The sequence below is a fragment of the Hipposideros armiger genome, unplaced genomic scaffold (genome assembly GCF_001890085.2).
Source record: "Hipposideros armiger isolate ML-2016 unplaced genomic scaffold, ASM189008v1 scaffold_220, whole genome shotgun sequence".
NCBI classification, from domain to species: Eukaryota; Metazoa; Chordata; class Mammalia; order Chiroptera; family Hipposideridae; genus Hipposideros; species Hipposideros armiger.
Window position 1 is genome coordinate 227,411 of NW_017731570.1, and position 15,990 is coordinate 243,400.

The 15,990-nt window shown below is 43.7% G+C and overlaps 1 protein-coding gene across 1 annotated transcript in view; it reads left to right on the forward strand.

Annotated features, from left to right (window-relative positions):
* Positions 1 to 15,990, forward strand: part of LOC109389079 (voltage-dependent calcium channel subunit alpha-2/delta-3) — a gene marked incomplete at its 5' end in the record, with an annotated part of 298,701 nt that overhangs the window by 200,420 nt on the left and 82,291 nt on the right. The window contains 2 exons of the mRNA XM_019654329.1: positions 10,854 to 10,915; positions 11,915 to 11,959. Of these exons, the coding sequence (XP_019509874.1) occupies positions 10,854 to 10,915; positions 11,915 to 11,959 (107 nt within the window). The remainder of the gene's footprint in view (positions 1 to 10,853; positions 10,916 to 11,914; positions 11,960 to 15,990) is intronic.

Below are 15,990 nucleotides of genomic sequence, written 5' to 3' on the forward strand. Positions count from 1 at the left end.
AAAAACATGAGGAGCTTGCTGGAACGCACAGCTGTGGAAACCTCTTTGACGTCACTCTATGAGGTGAAAATGAGGTTGAGTACCACTTCCTCGGAGGGAGACTTGAGGCCTGTAACTTACTTCCCTGATCCTTGGTCTTCTCATATATAAAGTGTGGCTGGGCATACTGCCCACCCTGCATGGTGTCATGAGGAAGGGTTCGTTATAAAGCATCTAAAGCTTCTAGCAGGTATCTGGCACATAGTAGGGGGTTTAATAAACGGGGCTGTTCATCAATGTCATTATCAATGCTACTGTTATTATGTGATAAAATTCCTATGACCCGATTTATAAAATAATTTTCAAATAAAAGGTCTTAAGTAAATTCCGAGATGTATCAAATGAGCAGGGAAACATGTTTGATTTGCAAGCAAAATCAAAACATGTTGAAATTTACCAAGTTAAAATGAAGCCTTGAGTTGGGGGACGGGCAGTGTCTGGCAAAGTGTAGATGAGACTGATGTGCTAATGGCAAAACCCAGGGTTCCAGGATTTACTCACTCAGGAGGGGTTAGAAGTATGACCACACCTCTCCATCCCATCCCCGGTGCCCTTGCTCATTGGAAATCCATCAGCTCTTACCTGGTTATATGACGCTCCCAATTCCTAACCGGCCCCCTTCACACAAAGCATGCAGCCCACCACATTTACCAGCACATATTTCCAAAGCACAGACCTGCTCACGTCTCACATCTGTCCTTTGCTGAGAACCTTTTTGTGGCTCTCCATTTCCCTCAGGACAGAGCCCATGCCACCTGGACGGTGAAGGTAGGTCTCCTGAGAGAGAAAGCTGTTTGAGAATAGCTGACATCCCCCTCAGCACAGTATCCAACCACCCAGTCATGCATTCCACACGTATTCACAAGTCCCCACCTGAGCTGGGCACGTTTCTAGGTGCGGAAACTACATGTATAAACAAACAGCCCCTGCCCTCAAAGACGTTACCGCTAGTCAGGTGAGAATGAAACATAATAAATAACACATAATGTAATTTCATGCCCAATAGTGATACATGCTCTGAAGAAAAGTAAAGCAGGTTTAACCATGGACAAGATGACCACAGGATATTCTGTAGGCCAAACACAGACAGTGAGGGGGAATGCCCCCTACCCAGGGCCTTGGTTGTGTCCCAGAAAGGGGAGGTCAAGCAGGTATCGATAGGGTTCTGGGGTCCGGGCAGGTCTCTCAGTGAGGGGATCTGATTGGCTAGTCTTGCCAAATCAACAGTTGTTTGATAAGTGAGCAGTTTTCCCAGTTGAGCCAGGCATTGTCCTAAGTGGTCTGTTGTTGAGATAAATTGATTTGGGAGAATTTTTCTCAAGTAAATCATGAAGTGTGTTTACTCCTTTATAGTCCTTTCTTTCTAGGTAAGAATTTTCTGAAACACATAGTAAACTCACATAGCTGGAGGTGGCCTTGGTTCCCAGTCCCGATATTTAGCTATAGCACACAAGCTATCTCACTGCTCTCAGGGCAAAGCATGCAACAGAGGTCCTTCCTTGCCTGGGGGGTACCATGTCGCATGATCCTCAGTGTATGGTTGCCAGGTTTAGCAAATTAGAAATGCTGTATCTGGTAACTCTATCGGAGTGCTGGGACTTTTTCAATGAATTGTCTACATATGAAATCAGTGTTTTCAGCTTCTCCTGCAACATCAGAATAACTTGCAGCATCCAGACCATGTTCCCACAAGGCATCAGCTCAGCTTAGCTCAGCTGCCCCCTTTACACCAGCACAAACAGGGTGGTCTCTCATTCACCCCAGTTCCCACCGAGCCCTGGAGGCATCTGAGTTTGAGAGCTCTGGAATTGACTCAGGCTCCCTCAAATGAGCTGAGTGGGCTTGGGTAAGTCCCTTTCCTTCTCTGGGCCCTGGAACATGAGCTGGAGAATCAGAGGAGCTGGACACATCCCTCCCACACGAATATCCTACTGCTCCTTGGCATTAAAGACTGTCACAAACATCCAGCTCAGAGGTGCTTGGCAAATACATGTGACTATTCTGTTATGGGTTTTGAAATGTTTGGAAATCTGACTCTTGATTTTGTCATAATCTCTTTGGTAACTGTTATTAGGTGGTGACCTAATAAGAAATTATTAACTGGGGAGCTATCATTTGCAAGCTTATAGTTTCTTAATGGACATTGATTTGTGTAACCCTGATTAAAATACAATGAAGCCCGAGGCTTAAATGTTTTCTTCTGAAAGGTTGAAAGGATGGGAATTGACACTAAAAATGTATTGGCTTGAAGACTTTATTGAAATAATATTATTTGAAGAGTTTTTTTGAGCATAAAATGATCTGACAAAAACTTTTCGATGCCAGCTCCACTGGCCTCCGAAAGCTGAGGGAATATATGTTTCTTGAGATGAAGTCTGGAAAAATGCTTCCAGATTAGCTCGGGGGTGAAAAGAAAATTATTATTCCATTCCACGGCCTTGCTAACTCGTTTCAACGTTGATTCTGTCAAATAATTAGAACCCAAATGGAGGAAACATTCATAATTGCCATTTATTATACGTGACCAAAGGTGACTGCTCCCAAGGAGCCCTGACAGGACAAAAACAAAGTGATTATGAAAGAAATGTGTAGGCAAATGGATCAGGCCTTCCGACACACATTCCCAGAAGCCTGCTCCAGACAGTGGGTGGGGATGGTTTTAGATTAAAATAGACCTCCGCAGCTAGGCGTCTTCAAAGAAAATCTTCTGCTATCGCATTGTCAATTGAGTGATAATGAGTCCTATTTCTCCTCCCTCTCTCTCACCACAGACATGTATCATGTAGCTCTTTGTTACTTAAAAGCATGTATAAGAAAGATTACTACTCCCCTCACCCGCCCGGTACCACAGGGAACACTTCAGAAGTGAAGTATGCAATCAGTTAGGGGGCTATATTTAAAACACCTTCTCCCCTTTTATAATTGTATTTCTTCACTTGGCATAGGCTGTAAAATAGGAGGTGAGCCTGCTGCTGTGAGAATGTATTTTTTCCCCCTAATTTTTCAAATAATACCATACCTTGGAGATTAATGTTCAGGCTTTACCAGGATTATAATAAATGAACATTGCTTTGATCTAAATAGTTTTCAAAAGGTTGTTGCGATCATTCTCCCTCCCCTATAATCTTTTCAGAAAGCCTTTTGACTTGCCAGCCTGACACCCAGGGGGATGTGAGCGCAGCTGTCTTTTTTTCCCCCTCATCTTCGCGAGCATACTCTGTTCTCAGTTTCGCCCAAATTAGTCCCAGGATTTCAGTTGTCTTTTTTGTCCAACATTCCATCATGCAATTCATTAAAATCTTCACATGAAATATTTAACAGATGAGCTATGTCATAATTCACATTACAATTTTAAATTGTTATTCATGTGGTAAGTCATTTATCCTGCACATTAGCAGACCTCTGGAATGGGCTCGTGTTTGATGGAAGGAAGGTTAGAGTTCTTCTCCTCAACACTCCAGAACAGTGGTCTTCTTCCAAACCCCCAGTTAATCATGGAATATTCCAAAAAAGTGACATGCAGATGCATTGTTAGTTCTACTTGCAATTAACTGTTTTGAAAACAAACAGAAGAAACATTTAAACAAATGTGGCTTGGTGAACAGCTCTTAGAGTTGACCGTTAATTAAGGCAAGTTGGAATCTAAATATGCCAGGCCTTGTTACTGTCACCTCCCGCAGTCCTTGCCATTGTGCACAAAAGGAACTGAAATTCAGGGATTTAACTGTCAAAGGGGGGCTTGAGGACAGGGTGGGAGATTATTAAGCCAGCCCTTTAAAAACAGCCACCATGACCCTGCTTGAGAAATATGACCAGTAAGGGGCTTGTTTTCTGCATGAGAGAATGTATGGCCAGCATTTATTTGTAGAATTTGGGGTTTTAAGAAAACTTGTTCCACTCTTAACTGATGAACTACATAGGAAACCCTTAGCTGGTATTTTATTTATTAACTTATTATGGTTTTATTTTCTCTAATAAAGATACAGTTTTCTACTATATTCTTGTCCATGGGTTGGAATCTATTAGCAGAAAACACTCCTGTTTGTGGACCAAGCCAGCTCAGGGCAGCTCTGGTATCTGTTTCTTTGCCTGTGAGCTAGAATGAAATAAGTATCCACACGCCGCCTGCAGTGGCCGGCCACCGGAGAAGCTTTGTGTCCAGGTAGTCTGGCCGATGAGCACGTGTTGCTGACAGTGCCCATATCAGGACAATAACCCTCTTAATTCTCAATGCTGACCTGTCTAGCCTTGTCCTGAGTATGCATGAATGATCACAATTTCAAAAGGTGTAAGGGACTGGGCTTGAACAGTGGAGCACACCTTTCATTGATCCCAGAAGGGGGAAAAAAACCCACTCTGAAAAACTTGTCCAACTGAAAGATAACCATCTTCTGTTTTCAGCTTCATGTTGCCAGTACTACAGCATCTCTTTCCCCCTTCTTCAGTACCCTAATTTTTTAGAGTATTTACCCACCAAATAGTACATCCTAAAGGACATTGCTACCGGTGGACAGTATGGATTTATGATGGGGGGATTTTCTATCCAGTGTCAATATACCAGCAGGAAAGGTATACTTGGTGGTGAAACATGAGAATACAGGATAAAAACTCGAAAAAAAAATTCATAACATGATTCTGGCAACACTGTCAAGCCTTTCGAGTGTTCTAATACACATCATTTCATTGTGGGTCAATTATCCCCATCCCACAAAAGTTCTGTTCATAAGCTAGAGCCAGCATGACCCTCTCTGTAGAGACAGAGAGGTCAAGTGATGTACCCAAGAGGACAAGGCTGTCGTCTCAGAAACTGGGTTCACAACCAGGTCTCCTGGTAAAAAAAAAAAGTTTCCTGGCTAGGATTCATGCATGGCTGGCAGCAGGATTGTTTTCCTGTCTCCTGCATGAGCTCCCCATGTGTATGTGAGCACACTGTGTGGCTGGAAGACTGGGCAAATGGGGAGTAGGGGTGTTTGTGTGCGCTTGCGTGCCAGGCGTGGTGAGTGCTATTTCACAAACGGGATTTGTGCCGCTAGGGCTATGTTGCAACTGGAGGCCAAGCCCACAGAAAATTATTGCTAAATGAATACAATATGAAAAAAGTTATTTTATTTCTAATTTTACATGTAACATTGTTCTTTGGTGAGTCTCTGATTACACTTGAATGTATGTCTATTAACCTGATATGAGATGCATGCATGATTTCATCTTGAATGCATTTGAATATAATAGCACTGGAAATGTAATTTGTATTCTCAAATTTTCTAAAGCAAAATAAATAAATCTTGGGGGTGGTAGCCACATTGAGCATATTGCATTGATTTCTTCGGGTTTCTCTCAAACTAATTACCAACTTCCCCTCACAAATCTAGGTCTTCTCACACTGGCAGTCCTGGCTGATCTCAATCCCCATACCTAAGCTGTCTTCATTTCTTCCGCCTTCAGGGAGTGGGTGGCATGGACAGGTCTGTGGAGAACTTGACCTTCGACCCTTAAGGAGCACCCGTGTGCACCTTGTTGGGATTCCTTCTGTTATCACCCATCACTGTCCAATAGAACCGTCAGCTGCAGTGGAAATCTAGAGCTGTGTGGTCCAGTGGAGCAGCCACTAGCCTCATGTGGCTATCGAGCACTTAAAACGTGACTACTGCAACTTGGAAACCAAATTATTAATTTTATTTCATTTTAATTTAAGTAGCCACATGTAGCTAGTGGCCACCAATGTAGACAGCACAGGACCGGAGCACTGAGGTGGGATGTATGGCCCGATTCCGGTGCACTAACCATTGCCATTCTGCGACTGAAACGGTCTGTATGTTTTGGTGCGTAGATGATGCCTTGTTTTAGTCTCCATCAGCTCCGAGGATGCCCAAGTGCGATTCCGTATTCAGTGATTTGACTGGCCTTCCCCAGCCCCTACCCTGGCAATTGCATCCTTCACAGTTTCACCTCTGCACACTCACCACCAAGCACATACCAGGTTTCTGATAAACATGGGAGGAAGGGAGGGGAAAGAAATAGTAGGTAGGAAGGAAGCTGTAGAAAGTCAGGGAAAGAGGGAGTCTGGAAGTTAGATACTTAATGAAAGCTCTGTGGTCTGTATGGCTGTGCTGAAAATCTGTACTCAGGCCCTTTTAGCATGTTGGGGCGAGTTACAGGAACAGTAGCCTGAATAACCAAAGGAGATATCAGTGCTCCATATGCCTGCGTGTCTCATAAAAAAGGCTCTGGAGCTCTTTGGGATGGTAATTCTCATTAACAGTGATTCCACTGTTTTGCTGGTTTCCAAAGACCATTGCAGCATCTTGGGGTCAAAGAGGCTCACACAGTTGTGTTGGCACCTTGGGAAGGATCTCAAGGGTCTGTTCTGCTCCTGGGAGGTGAGTTACGAGGCCACCAGATGCTACCTTGGAAAAGGGACTCTGTCTCTACCCTTGCGGGAAAGGTTCCTAGCAGGAGGCCTGGGAGCATCCCTAATGAAGTGGAAGTGACTCACACCACCAACCCCAGGAGAAGTATGCTGATGATTTTCTGGACTGTCTAAAGAATTTCAAACCCAGGAATGGTGTTTTTATTTTCTGCATTCTCTTTGGGACTTGGGTTTCACTAAAGTATTTTCTGTCCTTGTTTTCCTTATTAAATTAGCAAGATTGACTTGAATCAGAACATACTGTTATGGCTTGAAATGTTATTGAAAGAACAAACTAGACGGGCATGACAAATAAATACCTCAGGTTCCATTTGGAATATGTTGGGGGAGAGGGAAGAAGGTGGGACTTGCTGAAATAATGATGTTTGCTGATAAAAGTTGAAAAAACAAGAAAAAAACATGTAGGACAAAACAATGGAAAATACTGAAAGGAAGATAAATTTCTGTTTGTGGAAGCTCATATATTTATTTTTCTGAATAGAGTTGGCTTGGATATTCTTAAGCATTTTTGTTTGTTTGCAGGGGGAATTTTTATTCTGCCTTTTTTTTGTTTTCACTTTACATCATTTTCATGTTTAAGAGATAATTAGCCGAATGTCCCAAGTGGCTGTGGCTGCCAAAAACTCATCTCGTTCTCCTCCTCACCCACTGTCCAGGCCATTTCTCTAGAACTTCCTCTTCAAGGCTTTCATCAGGGACTTCCTAAAATATAGATCTGTGGTCCTGCCACTTCTCTACTTAAAGATCTTAAATGGCTCCTCAGGCCCTACAGCAAGAGTCAGCAAACGTTTTCTGTAAAGGGCCAAATACTAAGTATTTTAGGCTTTGTGGGCCCTTCAGTCTCTGTTGCAACTACCCAGCTCTGCCTTTTTACCATAGACAATGTGTAAACGAACGAGCATGGCTGGGTTCCAATAAAATCAATTTACAGAAAGAGGCTGGATTTGGTGCTTGAGCCAACCCCTGGCCTCCAGGATACTCTTCAGATGCCTTGGCCTGACATTCAAGACCTTTGGCCATTTGACCTCAGCCTGCACATCCCCCATTCCCATTCTTTCGAGCCTCAGAAGACAACAGTGGTCTTTAAAAAGTTTTCATCCTTTGCCCGTGCTGTTTCTGCCCTTGGATTGCCTTTTCTTCTGTTCTTACTTTTCCAATGGATGGGATCTCCATGCCTTACCCTATACAAAGCTCTCAGCAATTGCTCCAGGCCAAGGCCACCCCACCCTCTGTGCTCTGCACTTTTCTGTTTACGCCCCTGATGTCCTCTTCACCATGTGGCTGTTTCCCAACTGGACATGGAGGGAGCGTGTGCTTTCATTCCCCTTAGTACCCAGCTTGGAGCTCAACTTGGAGAAGGCCACTGAACAAATGGTCATCAAGTTGGTTTGTCACCAATTGGCTTGTGAATCTCTTAATTGTAAAGAAGTCTATTAACTTGTAGGTGAAAATACTACAAACCCAGACATGCTGTGGAAAGCCAGGGGCCAGAGTTATGGAGGGAGTATGGGGGTCAGCGAGCAAAAACACAGCCAGGTCAAAATTGAGAGGACCCATTGCAGTCAGGACTGTCTATGAGCGCTCTGGCATCAACCCCATGGCCCAGACAAAAGAGTGGGTGTGGAAAGAGGGAAGCAGTGTCTAGTTTAGGGCATCAGGACCAGGCAGAGGATGCAGCCTGTTGGAATGAGATCAGAGAGAAGCAGCCCGCATGATTAATGGGACGGAGGGACTGACTCATGAGGAAAGATTAAAGCACTCTGAGGAGCTGGGGTACAGACTGAAAGGGGCAGATGATAGCAGGCTGCAAGTATGTGAGATGGATAAACACCCAGGAGGGAGCAACCAACTTCATTAGGGAGGTGAAAACAGGGCTCCATCACAGAAGGGGAGGGGTGCTCAGAAAGGACATGGGTCGCTGATGGAGGAACTCAGTAGATGATGGATGGGCCAGGAGCGGCTCTGGGCTGCTAGAGCTAGAAACCCCATGGAAAGGTCACCATGGGGTGACTCCTTCAGAGAACCCTCTACTTCTATCCTATAGGGTCTCAAAGCCTGCCATGGCTGCCGACCTTGGGCCTGAGAGGAAGCCTCAGAAATACTCTCTGACTGCCAGCCTGGAGACTGATGCAAGAGGGGAGCTGCAGAGAGAGAGGCACAGAGGAAGAGAGAGACACTCATGTTCCACCCTCCTCTTAGATACCAATGATTGGATTTCAAGACAGTTTCAGGCCCTCTGCTCTGGAGCCAGTTTTCTTCTGCCCTCCCTGTCTTTGGTAGAACCAGGGATACTCATTCCAAGCCCCTTCTTGAGAGCACAGGGCCGGCTCCCACCTGTGCCTGCTGGGGGAGCTGAGAAAACCCAGGCTGCACCCTGGTTCACTGCTTCTGTGGTTGGCTCATCCCAACAGGGATGAGGCCTGTCAGGCATTTTGGAAGACAAGATTCACTTGAAAATGCAGTAAACAGTCCTCAGTCTCCAAAATCAGCTTCCCTTGGGTATTCTCTGATATTATCTCCAGGGCTGGGAGGAGCATCTCATATTGTCATCTGACAAAGTGGCCTACATCGTGGTAGGTCCTGGATGGCCAATTCACTAAGGCCTATAGAGCAGCTGTGCTGGGCTCCGGCTGCTCCTTTGGATCACCTGGGATGCTTTTCTTTAACAACCCTTTCCTAGACGACTTGCCTAGAAATTCTGATTTACTTGTCTTGGTGTGGAGGTGGAAGGCAACATAGTACTTTTCCTTAATGTTCTCCAGTTTGTTCTAATGTGTTGAGAACTGCCACTGATAACCCTTTGTTTGGGTGAAATTAAAATCCGTATTAATGTTACTGCTCCATCTCTCTCTCTCTCTCTAACTACAGACTGTAATATCAACTGAAAGGATTTTTTTAGGAAGCAAGTGTTTACAGATGAGACATCTGTGTGCTTGGCACCTTGCTGGGGGCAGGGATTGAGTGAGCAGTGAGAACAGGTCCCTGCCCTTGGGGAGCTCATGGTCCAGAAAGCAGAGGACACTTAAGGCAAAGTAGGATGGAGCCAGAGTGCTGAAATGGCTCATCTCAGACACTTCCCAAACTGCGGCCATGCTTAGCTCTAGTCCTTTCCTAGAGCCTGACATTCTAAGTGCAAAGAAGAAGGATGAGTCTCTGCAATCTAGACCCCAGTCAGCCTTGACTCTCAGGCCTTGCTTCAACAATGTCTTTAGGAAGTAGAAACCTGCTGGATAGTTATATGGGTAACAGCCCAAGACCTTCACGAATCTTCAAATCCCTGAAGCCAACACATCAATGATTACCCACGTTGCGGAGTACAACATGGTGGCATGCAAGATTTTAAAAGTATCAAGTGAACATTTTTTTCTTTGTAATTGTATATTTCTTTTGATAGATATTATTACATAGGTTGAAGTTACTTTAGGTGCTTAAAAGAAAAAAAAACATGAAAAGATAAATAACAATACTGGTGATCTATAAATATGGCAAAAATTGGCGAGGTTGTATGCAAAGGACTAGAGTTTGTAAAGCTGTCCTGGGGTAAATGTTATCCAACGGGGAGTCCAGTATTTCCAGCACGGAGCCTCATTCTTTCTTTTCAAACTCCTCTCACTCTCTGACAAGCTTTCTGCCCTGACTTGAGCACTTTCTGAAATGGTTTTAATAGTTAATTATGTTGTCTTGGCTTCATGGAGAGAAACACTGTCATAGTTCTGAGGTTCTACCAAACTTCACTTCCCAAAGTTCAAGTCACTTTCATGACTTCGTCCCTTCCTGTATGATTCTTTTGCTAGAACTAGCATTCACTGTTTCTTTAGGGAGCTTTTCACAAACAGAATTGTATAATTCCCTCAGAGTTCCTGGGGAGAGAAGCTCATTGAGATGTGACTACTGAGGGCCGGTTAAACTAAGTCGCATCATAGCAAAGTGACTCACTTCCAAATACCAGCCTCAGGACAAGTGCTTTTCAAATTTTATGATGTGTTATAGAAATGCAAGTTTCTAAGACAGGAATTCTGAAGAAACAGTGATCTTCTGAATATCTTTGTGTTCTATTCCTCTTACTAGCTTGTGTTGGGGAGGGGGGGTAACCACGAGTGTATGACTTTTGGAAATACCCAGTGATATGTCTCTAAAGAGCTGTCTGCACTGTGCTTATTTTGCTCTATAGCAAGAGTTCCGTGAGTACAGGTAATCTTGAGAATTCCTTACTTGAAAGATAAAATGTCTTAGTTGTATGCGTCACTGTAAAATTTAGTTTTTACATGTTCTTATCTGATATCAGCTTATATCAGCTTCTTGCCGTGACAGATAATTCTCGGTGATAACCTTAAAAAAAATGTGTAAAGGATCTCTAATGCTTTGTTTTATTTATAATGTCTCCCAGCTGTAGGCATTCAGATGAAACTTGAATTTTTCCAAAGGAAGTTCTGGACTGCCAGCAGACAGGTAAGTTATAATCAGCACATTGAAGCATTAGCAGCACTGTTATTATACAGGTGTTCACATTTGGGTACCCGGAGCCTAAAAGTGCCCGATTTCCGATGAATGTTTGTCAAATGAACTGCTGGCTGGCTGCTCAGATTACCTTTCATTTCACTGCAAAATAAAGGGCTGTCAGCATGTTAGACACCACACGCTGGAAGAGCAGGGGATTTGCTCCTGTAAACAGTCCTAATTGTGAGATCAAGCGAGTGGCCTTCCAAAGGATGCATTTTTTGTTTAAATGTTGGAGACTTTGGTGAATTTACAGGGTGACTTTCTTCTAATCTTCTCCTGCCTGGCTATTTATTTGTGAATCTCTTTATTGCACTTTTGAAGGCCTTTGAATAACTAGATTTGGCTATGCGTGCGTCTGCCTTCTTAGGCCAGAGGGCTTCTCTGACTTGGAGAATCGGGGAGCATTCTTTCCTAGTACTGTGCTGTCTGCACTAAGTAATCGCACTGGTATTTGTTCAGTAATTCTGCAGAAATGACAGCACATACGTTGCCTCCATTCTAAATGTCAGCATGATAATATCATTTCTTAAATGAAGATACTTTAGTACACTATAAGAACACAGAGAGAAGTTTTTTGTTTTGTTTTGTTTTTAAGTCACTGGCGGTTAATTACTTTAAAAATGAAAAATTACATAATTATATTTCTTGAGACTTTAAAAAGTTTTTGAGATCTTAAAAAGATATCAATATTGGAAACCACATGAATTAAAATGAAAAAGACCCAGGTCTCCCAGCCCCAATTTGTCTATTATGTTACTATTTGGAATTGGTATTAATCCTAGAGAGCGCAGGCAAGACTCATCTTGGCGCATTCCCTTTGAATGAAGTTTGGTGTTTGCATAACCGGCAAGAATTTTGATAGCTTGTCCTTGAGTAACTAAGTGGCAGCCCTAGAGACCCTGGGATGTCCAAATAACACATTTCCCCCTGCCTTCCCCCCACCCACAGTGTGCTTCTCTGGATGGCAAATGCTCCATCAGCTGCGATGATGAGGTAAGACGGCCTCCTGGCCAAGGGGAGGTACAGAGGGTACCTTTGCACAGAGGGAACGCTGCCATACACAGAGCCAGGTCTGACAGATTGCTCTGGACCAATCTCCCAAAACCCAAGAATATTTGCTTTGTTGCTTTTTTTTTTTTTTCCCTTCTCCTCCCAATCAGGTAATTTATGAGAGCTGGAGAAATGTGCTTTTAATGTCCCATGGACAGCACTGTTGGAATTTTGGCATTTTTAAAGAGAAAAACACAAATGACTGCCATTTGATGCTCACATTACAACGCTCAAAGCCTTTTCCCCGTGTGTTTTCTTTTTATTCTTCCAATAGCCCAGTGAAATGGGTAGGAATGGTTATCCTGTTTTGCAGAGGGGGAAATTGAGGATCCGAGAAATTAAATGATTTGCTTAGTGTCATGTACTAAACGAGCTGACAAGCTAGGAGTTGAAAACTGGAAAATGTTTTTCTCCTACATCTTCCTTCCCCTCCCTTCATCTTTCTCTTTATCTCGCTCTCACTCTTTTGGAAGGAGGAATTTGAATCCCACACATGAGCAATGGGAGACAAAAATGCACCACTGCCATAAGTCTGCCTATTCTAATTACGTTTTTACAGCATTCGTCCCCACACACCCTCTGCCCCATGTTTTAGGGCAAGCAGATGTGTACTGGCTTTTCACTCTGGTTCCCGTGGCCCTTCTCTCTGTGTGTTAGCTAAACATTAGTCAGTGAGTATACTGGAACTTATAAATAGTCATTTATTTATATTTCTCCTGGTTACCACAGGGATAAAGAAATCCTAGCCAAACATAATTTCAACATAGAAAACATAGGTTAGAAGTATGTTTCAAAAAAGTAGGCAAAGGCAAAACAAGTAGAGAACTATAAAAGGGAGGAAGTTGGAACCTACAATGCACAGTCCCCAAAGATCTGGCTGCCAGTTAAAAAAAAAAAATTATAACTGTTACATGAGTCACTATCCAAAGAGTAAAAGTCAACCAATCAGCTTTTCAGCAGAAGCCCACCTTTTTCTGATTGTCAGATCAAAAATAACTTTTTTAAGAAAGAGCATTCTGTGGCGTTTTATGACCAATATGCTTTCAGTAAGTTTGGGAATGACATTCATAGGATAGACAAGTGGCCTCAAACCTCACCTCTGTCCTTGAGACATTTATTGTCATATTGAAGTACTCAAGACAACACAGATCAATAATGATATTGATTAAGCCCTTCACTTGTACAGTAGGTACAATTACTAATCCCAATTTATGGTAACAGAACTGAGGATACTTGGTTGGGTAGTTAGGTGACAGACTGGATAGTTGGTTGACTGGTGGGATAGATGTGGTTTGGATAATTGGTTGGTTGGTTGGTTGGTTGATTGGTTGACTGGTTGGCTGGTTTATTGGGTGGGTTGCTGGTTAGTTGCTATTGGTTGGTTGGATGGCAGATGGATAGTTGGTTAAACAATTGGATGAATAAAGCAATAGTCTTCCTACAACCCATTCTGCCCCGTGCATCCTCACATATAAAAACAAAGGGAAATGACAACTAGAATGGTCATTAATTTCACAACTAAAATTAGCGTATTTTTTATGTGGAAATAGATTCCCATCTATCGAATATATGTTTGTTGTTCAATGACTGATTTCACAGGTGGTTAAAAGTGCAGGCTATGGAGCTAGGATAACTTCACAGTGTGACGCTGACAGTAATATGCTATATGACCTTGAGCAAGTTTCTGAACCTCTCTGTGCCTCAGTTTCCTCACAGAGTAATGAGGAGGAATGAATCGGATGATATATGAAAAATGCATGGCACAGCTCCTGGCAATTGCCAAGCACTCGATAAATGCTAGCTATAAACCAAAAATGTCTGCAAAATTTTTCTTCCCTTAGAGTAGTGGTTCACCTGAATCTAAAACCTGAAACAGCAATGTGCACTTTAGGCAACTGACAGTTTCCCCTGGGTGTCGTAAGCACAAGGTAAGATGTCTCCCTCACTACTAATGATTATCTTCAACAGCTATGGGGATAAACCTCCGTTCAGATGTCCTTTTTAAAGGTCCACGTGCTTGGAAAGTGAAGCATTGCGCTGGCTTTGATTGCCGAACTTGACCTGATGCTCACACGTCCTCATTTTGCACTTCGCAACTGCCATCCGCTTTCCATGTTGACTCTTCAATTTGGGCTTCAGGCAACCAGCTGACATAGTTTTAAATGGAGAAGCCAGCCCTTCCATCGCACTGAGGCCCCTTTCCAAACTTTCGGCAGACTCTTTCCATGTGTCATTCTCCTTTCATAACTTTTAATTAAGCCTTTCAGACCGTGTCCCTCTTCTCCCCCAACTGCCCTCAAGTGATCAGGTCCCCATTAAAAACAGGTGTGGGGGCTCATTCATTTCATATGCTTATGCCTTCTCCTCGGCACTGAAGACCTGGCCCACCTCCCTCAGACTTATCAGACACGCCTTGCCTTGGACCCACTCTGGCCCCACTGTCTCACCCATCAGGGGACTCCTTGGACGTTGGTTGGAGTGCCCTGGGCTGGTGGGTGGAGTCGGTGTGGCCAGAGGTCTTCCCATCTTGCAGAGGTACACGTTTGGTTGGCCCAGGCAATGGCAAGATTTTTAAGAAGCTCCAGTCCACCCAGGGTGAGCGTTAACTTCAGAGCATAGAAGCAGTACGTCAAATACTCATTCATTCCTTCAAGACACGTTTACTGAGCCCTGGTACCTCGACCCCTGGGGAGCCAATGGGAAACAGAGTCAGAAATGGCCCCCTGTGCTCCAGGGGCTAACTAGTTAGTGGGGGAATGCCATGTGGGACTATCAACAGTAGTAAGTATTATGAACTAAATGAATATGGGGTGCTCAGGGAAGGCTTCTCTGAGGAGTAACATTTAAGTCACTGAAGATAAAGAAGGGGATGACATTGAAGACAATGCCCAGAGCATAAGTGCTTTATGGGCACGGCTTACCAGGCAAGGGGCTGAGGTGGCAGAGGTTATTGTGGTCTGTGGACACCTGGGTGGCATTTAGGGGGAAGGGAAGAGAGAGGGCCATGCCCACGTCTGGTGTCAGCCTGACCCACGGGAACCATTGTCTCCTCACTCCTCTCATTCTCTCCTCCCACTCACCTTTCCAACCCATCATCTCCTGAGGAGGGCACAGTGCTCTGCAAAGAGCGGATGGTGAGAAGGTTCTCCCCTTCCAAGGCATTTGGAGGAGAGGTGGGGGCAGTGAGTGGGTAGAAATTGTCATATTCAAATTCAGCTGCCGTCCTCACTGATTCCAAAGGAATAGAGAACAATAGTCATGATTAGACTTGTGAGACCTTTTGGGCATTTCCTCTGGAATCTGAAAAACCTCCTTGAAGTATGACAGGCTGTGAGAAGGGCTAAATCAAGTAGCCAGATCCCTCCATCTCCGGAATCACCCAGCCCCGCCAGTGGGGCTAGAGGGTCATTGGAATAACTATTGAGGGCAAGGGCACAGGCGACTCCTACCAGGCACTTCTGTCCAAAGTGACCCCTTTGCATTTTGATAAACGAACAAACAAAATAGAAACAAGTCATAGATACAGAGAATAAATTGATAGTTTCCAGGTAGGAGGGGGTATTGGGAGGATGGGTAAAAAAGGTCAAGCAATTAAGAAGTACAAATTGGCAGTTCTAAACAGTCACTGGGATGTTAAGTGCAGCATAGGGAATATAGTCAATAATATTACAACTACATATAGTATCAGGTGGGTACTAGACTTATAGGGTGATCACTTCATACATTATATAAATGTCTAATCACTCTGTTGTATACCTGAAACTAATATAATATTGTATGTTGACTCTCATTGGAAAATAAAATTATTTTTAAAAAGACAGAATTTTGATATGATAGTTGACCTATGATGAAAAGGTACGACAAGTGATGTGAAGTAAGAGTCAATCTGTTCCACGATCAAAATATATCGTGAGACCTGGAGAAAAGGTAGGAAGAAGTGGCACCTTGTGTGCCTGAGATGCAGAAACTCAGGC